Genomic DNA, 6477 nt, shown 5'->3' with positions numbered 1-6477 from the left:
TGTTTCTTCAAACAAAACGTAGACGTAATATTTGACATATCTTAAAGTTCGAATCGGGCCGTAAGTAAAACAAGAGCACTTACACGTGAAATAGCTTAGTTGCGTCGTCGTTTAAGAGGATTCTGAGGAAGTTTCCACCTACAAATAACTATTTCTAAGTAAACTTGTATTTACTGCTGTGATATTGGATGTCCCGGCTTCTTATTCCCGATTCCTGTTGCTCGAGTGTGATATGCATGTCTCAAACTGAACAATGAACCCTGGTTACTTCTTGGTTCCTTATGGTCTGTAATTGACACATAGTTTTAATTCACCTGATTGCTTATCAGTCACACCCTCATACCCCGGAAGCTGAATGGATAAATCTCCTCTCGCGGACGCTCCGGCTGTGGAATGAGTTTCCTTCGAGGTTTTCTTGAGGGACGAAATTGTTTTTAATTCATGAGTTTACTGATTTTGCGAACTCGATCGCCCGCTAATCGTGTTTTTTTGCTCCCGTTCAAAAATACAGTTAGTGAACTCAGCCATAGCCAGCTTCTAAATGTAGAAAATCAAATGTATTCATATATAACCTATTAGGTTAGGTTCTTATGCCATATAAGCAAAAGAATGTTAGGGATGGATGTTGATGGACAGAGAGCGGATGGAAGACCCAAAAAACGATGGATGGATTGTGTGAAAGAGGACATGAGAAAGAAAAGGAGTGAGTGCTGAGGTGACGCGAGATACAGGAGAATGGAAGAGAAAAACATGTTGTGCCGAGTCCACATAACGTGGGATAAGGGCAGGAGGAAGAAGAAACTCCAATCACATACCTACTGCACAATGCTTAGAATTTTTTCAGTAGTTTTTTTTAGTTCCAAGCATTGTGCTATCATTTGTACTGTTTCTGAATATAATATTAATAAAAAACCGTACCTACTAAAAGTGGTTTTGGACAGAGGTCAAATCTAAATTGGTTCGACTTGCAAGAGATGTGAATAACAGAGTTGGCCAGTTTTATGTTCGAATTCCGAACATCCTTTACGAGTCTTAGTGAGTTGTTGCTATTCTGCAATTCCATTGAAAACTCTACTGCTTTTCAACAATTAGTATTTTTAAGCGTTTCCCTGAATTTAAAGGCCGGGAAATAGGAAATTGCCGGCCAAGTGTGATATAAAAACGAGTACAACGGCTACACCAAATAAATGTATGGAAATGAGACCTGACGAATAAATAAATAAAAAAGACGCTTACGAGTACCACAAGGATTATTGTACATTGAACCGCCTGTTGCTATCTCTATTGCATGCGCATAATTATATTGCTGTCACGTTCGCACAGTGACATTAACAGCCATCATGGGCGGAACAGGCCGCGGAGCCAAGATGCCGATCGCTTACGCTCCGTAGCGATCGAAACGCAACTGTCACTGTCGCACTAATATGGAAGAGTGATAGAGAGACATAATGATTTTCGTTGTCGAAGCGATAGCGATTGTAACCTTAGCTAGGCCGGCAGCAACCATTAATTTATGATCTTACTTAGATATTTTTAAAATCATGCTGTTGGGAATGATGAGTAGTTTTAATTTGATTTCTGGTAGTAAGTAAATCCTTAAGTAAATGCTTATTACTAATTATTATCAACTCAGTAATTGTTATAATTGATAACTCTATTTTTAGACGACAGATAAATTTACCAGGAAAAAAAAAATACAATTGCGTCTAAAATCAAACTGTATTTTTCCAAACTGTAACAAACTTATACAACCATGTCTTACAGAAAACAGTAAAAATTAATCACTTACTTTAAAATAACTTGTCGATTCCATAATATATGTATAGCAGAGAGTCTTTTTAGCGAAGGATTGTCTAGTTTCCTCATCAAGATATTGGTTTATGATGGCTGCGGAGCGGAGGTCGTCGGCGGCGAGCGCGAGCGGGGCACGCAGGTCGTGCACGGCGAGTGGCTCACGCGTGTAACGTTGGAGCTGGAGGGGGTCGAGGTATGAGGGCGCGGGGGAGCGCAGGACGACCACTCGCGATTGGAGCGCGCGCGGCTCGCCCCTCGTGTGATGCCGGGCTTTCATTATGCGCGCGTACGCTGCTTCTATGAGCAAGCGCGCGTACTGCATCGAGTGAGTCACGCGTCCGCGCAGAGCGCTCACGCTCTCCTTCACCTGTTGAATAAATACACATCTGTACGTTTATGTTATATATTATTAACAAAGGCTTGAAAGTACTGCACTCGAGATATTTTAGCTCTCGAATAAAAAGAGAGCGCCAATAATTAAATGAGATAGCAAAATAAAACTACTTAAGCATACACTTGTAATATGCGTGTCTTAAGTATCTTTTATCATGGTAAAAGGATCGTCATCTATGAAATCACGAGTTAAATATACGAATGATACAAAATAGGTGCGGCGACGCTAAGCCCAAAGAGCGCCTGTGTCTCGCGTATGAACCTAAAGATGTCACAGTAACATATCTCGACGATTCCTATCAATTGTTTACCTTTAGTGGCCATGTCGGGGCGTCGCGCAACGCAGCGTCGAGCTGCGGCGACGAATATCCCATGAGCGCGCACATGTGCCTCGCCACCGCCTCCTGCAGCGCCGACTCTGAGTCGTCGCCCGCGCACGCCAGGAACACCTGCCGCTCCAGCTCGGTGACGAACTCGTCCGGACCACCCCCCAGGCAGAAGACCGTGCCCGTCATGCCTGATCAATAATAGTAGATTGTTAACCAAGGGATGAAAGGCCATTCCTGACGCCAATAGTTGGAGTCAGAAATGAGCGCTTTCACTAGAGTTAAACTCTAGCTATTAATAATTTTGAATATTTGCATTTTACAAAACTACATAAACTTGTGCTAATTTTACTGAACAATTGAGGTAAAAATATGGTTATTTATGAAATTCTTCTTCCTCGCGTTGTCCCGGCATTATGGCATGGGAGTCTGGGGACCGCTTCGCAACTAATCCCAGGAATTGGCGTAGACACTAGTTTTACGAAAGCGACTGCAATCTGACCTTCCAACCCAGAGGGTAAACTAGGCCTTATTGAGATTAGTCCGGTTTCCTCACGATGTTTTCCTTCACCGAAAAGCGACTGGTAAATATCAAATGATATTTCGTACATAAGTTCCGAAAAACTCATTATCATGGTTATTTATGGAATTGGGAGTAAAATATTAGAATGGAATTTTCATTGCTAAACGTAAAAACATACTTGGAAAATAAAACTACTTGGAAGTTAAATGTGACACTTTCAGCATGAGAAATGAATAATACCTTGATCTTCTAATGCTGCAGCGATTTCAAAAACGGAGAGTACTCCCAGTTCGTGACCCAGAAGGTAAAATTTATTGCTTTCGCCTTTTTTCTTCAGGATCATCTGAAAATAAAATAAAAAATATTTGCAAGCATCAAGATTACTGTTTACACTGATCTACTTCTGCAAACTAAAACACACATATCGCTTGACAATTCAGTGGCCACAAAACATGGCAAATGACAGCGCCAGTTCAAATTAGGGGGTTCGGTTTTTTAGTACCTTTCTAATACAATAAATAACTCTGCTATACTGTTTTGTTTTATTTGTATCATTTTGTGTGAGTCAATCGGTCCTCGCTAGAAATACGAGTGGCCGGTTGCTCTTTGTCGGATAAGAGCTATAATAATATTTGATGTATTTTCTTGTAGGTGTCTATTACTCATTTGTCGGGACAGGGGCCCGTTTCTCAAAAGCTTGTAAGTAATACAAGTGGAAGTCCCTTTCTAACAAAAGCTGTCAAAAAGTGACATCCGCTTGTATTACAAGTCACAAGCTTTAGAGAATCGGGCTCCAGGTCCCCGCAATAATGCTACTAATACGTTATAGTCAGGAGCGTATTTTGAAATTTGGCGCCCCGGGCCAATACGTTTTGCCGCCCCAGAAGTCAAGGAAGAAAAACAAAATGCAATCCGCTAGGAGCGGCATATGCCGCTCCATGCCGCCCCTGATGGTTGGCGCCCCGGGCTATGGCCTGGCCCTAGGGTAAATACGCCCCTGGTTACAGTATAACAAAAAGTCATAGTTTTCCTATGACATACCGTTGTATATCTGTTGGTCATGTCTTCCAGCGACTCGTCGGGCTGGTCCAAACCGGGCTGCAACACGACAGCTGCCAGCTTCAGTCGCTCGCACAGCGCGTGGTACCGCTGATGCAGGCCTTGTAATCCTGGGACTATGTACAGGCATGCCTCGGACGCGTCGAATTCTTCGTCTCTCTAACAATGGAGATGCAATATCATAAACTAGAATCGTATATAGAAGACTAGAAGAAAATAGCAGATTATATACAAAATAAAATGATAAGTATCCACACAACATAGAACAACAGAACAACAACATAACACAACAACACAACAACATAGATAGAACAAGTAATTTAGTACAAAATGCAGTTAATTTTGTTATTGCCTGAGTGATCGCGTCTGCATTGCAGCTTGGTAAGAAAGCTTTTTCCGGCTATCTGTCTCTCCGGCTGCCCTCTCGTCTCATTTCTCAACTGCTTCTCGTAAAATTTTGTGAGGAGGTCGTTAATTTTTTTTTATACTGACCATGTCATAGCCTTGCGCGAGTGTGGGCATTACCACAACATTAATCGTTGCCGCGAGTTCATCAGTATCCACGAAAGGAATAAAAGCAGATAGTCCTTCAACTGGTGCATTTGACTCTTTTAACGTATCCTCCATTTCTCGTATTCTAGAAAAAATATTAATATAAATGTTAGAAAAAATAAAATTAATTTTTACATCAAATCAACTAATGTAACAATGAAGATATTATACCCACTTTTCTACACTGAGTAATACAATTTCGTCTTCAGGGATGTTTATATTTTTCTTGTCTCTTAGATATACCCAAAGTTTTTGAGCTTGGTCCTTGGTTACGCCTAAATCTTGTAAAGTTTTGCTTTCAGCATTTCCTGTTATGGTGACATCTGTAATAAATTTATATAGTTTAGAATTCTTCTTATTACAAAAATGTATCATTGCTATATCTGTGTCGAATCAAATCAGAATTGTTCAGTCCCCAAAAATACTGAAATGGATGTCTGTGAACCGATATAGACATGACTTTGTCATGATTTTGATTGTATTTGATTCATGTACTTACCAATTATTTTTTCTATTTGCTGTGTCAGCGATTCTTCGCAAACAGAAGGATACTGAGCAAAAATGACAGGCTGCTTAGTCTGCAGTCCCCGCTCAGTTGCATTTACAATGTCACCGTAACTCGATGGTAAACTACCTTCAATCTGTAAATAACGAATGAATGAAAAAAAATTGGGTAAAATATTACCTCTACCGTTTAACAGAGGTGGTATAATGTGGTATTATGGTCAGCTAGTGGTACAAAGACTTTTCAAATAACTAAACTTTCAATAATCTTTTACTATACCTTTGTGTCTATTGATACGGAAAGCATCATTGCCGGGAACCCGTCTGCTGCTCTTTTAACACAAACTTTCTCTCCTAGAGAGTTATTGATGCCAATTACTACAAAGTACCTGCAAAGTTACAAAACAATGAGATGTCAGGGAGTCTAGATTAATTTTTTTTTTAATCTTAATTGTTGTAACGGTTGACATGTTATTTTGTACTATAATTTACTATACTAACTAGATTATTTTTTTCACAAATATATACCTGTAAGGGGGCGATAGATGGATAAGGAGGGATGCGGGTAAGTTCGCGGACTTACGGCTCGACGATTGTACTCGCTTGTGTGTCATATTTTCATCCCAAGTAGGTATTATATTAGAACCATTTGTTATGTATGCTGCTTGTAGGGACACTATCTCAAGCTTGGAGGATATAATCAAACGGAGACGCCATGTCTGTAATTTTCTGTACAAAACAGTCTGCCGATTTTTGCGGGGGAGGGGAACGTCAAATATAGGTATGGGTAACGTAAAAATAGCCATGTCAGATAAACGTCAGTCCATACATTGTGTATGACCGTTGGACGCCTATTTTCGACAGAGGGGAAAGCCTGTTAATGGCTACTCCGTTTAGTTGTATCCTCCAAGATCTCAAGCCAAATAGAATCTTGTCAGGCTTTTACTACGCCACTGACTGTTTACGTAAATCGTGAAATAGCTCTTACTTGATAGATGACATTTTCCTTGTCTGCGCGTCCAAATTATCCAGCAGAGTTTTGTAGATTTCACGCGTCTGATCATTCAATTGTTCAGTGATAACTACAAAAACACCTTCAACAGGACCCAGAGTTAAACTCTGCTTGAGCAGATTTGATGCACAATCGGTGTGAACGAGTTTTTCTGAGGATGTTTTTATATTTACTCCCCATTTCTGCCACTCCCTGTGAATATAAAATGCAAAGTTAATTAAAAAAAACGAAATTTAATTTCTAAGCCAAATGTATCTTAATATACTTCGTAGGTCCTATGAAGTGGCGTAGCGTGAATCAAGCCGTGGCCCACA

General features: G+C 40.3%; 1 protein-coding gene across 1 annotated transcript in view; it reads right to left on the bottom strand.

Moving 5' to 3' along the window:
* Positions 1-1777: 1777 nt before the first annotated feature.
* Positions 1778-6477, bottom strand: part of LOC134656040 (fatty acid synthase-like) — a 29740-nt gene continuing 25040 nt past the window's right edge. The window contains exons 31-39 of the mRNA XM_063511555.1: positions 6140-6355; positions 5432-5540; positions 5147-5288; positions 4823-4970; positions 4588-4732; positions 4078-4254; positions 3277-3379; positions 2499-2704; positions 1778-2161 (exon numbers count right to left, since the gene is read on the bottom strand). Of these exons, the coding sequence (XP_063367625.1) occupies positions 1778-2161; positions 2499-2704; positions 3277-3379; positions 4078-4254; positions 4588-4732; positions 4823-4970; positions 5147-5288; positions 5432-5540; positions 6140-6355 (1630 nt within the window). The remainder of the gene's footprint in view (positions 2162-2498; positions 2705-3276; positions 3380-4077; positions 4255-4587; positions 4733-4822; positions 4971-5146; positions 5289-5431; positions 5541-6139; positions 6356-6477) is intronic.

This window comes from Cydia amplana, chromosome 17, assembly GCF_948474715.1.
Source record: "Cydia amplana chromosome 17, ilCydAmpl1.1, whole genome shotgun sequence".
NCBI lineage: Eukaryota > Metazoa > Arthropoda > Insecta > Lepidoptera > Tortricidae > Cydia > Cydia amplana.
This window is presented reverse-complemented; position numbering and strand designations above follow the sequence as displayed.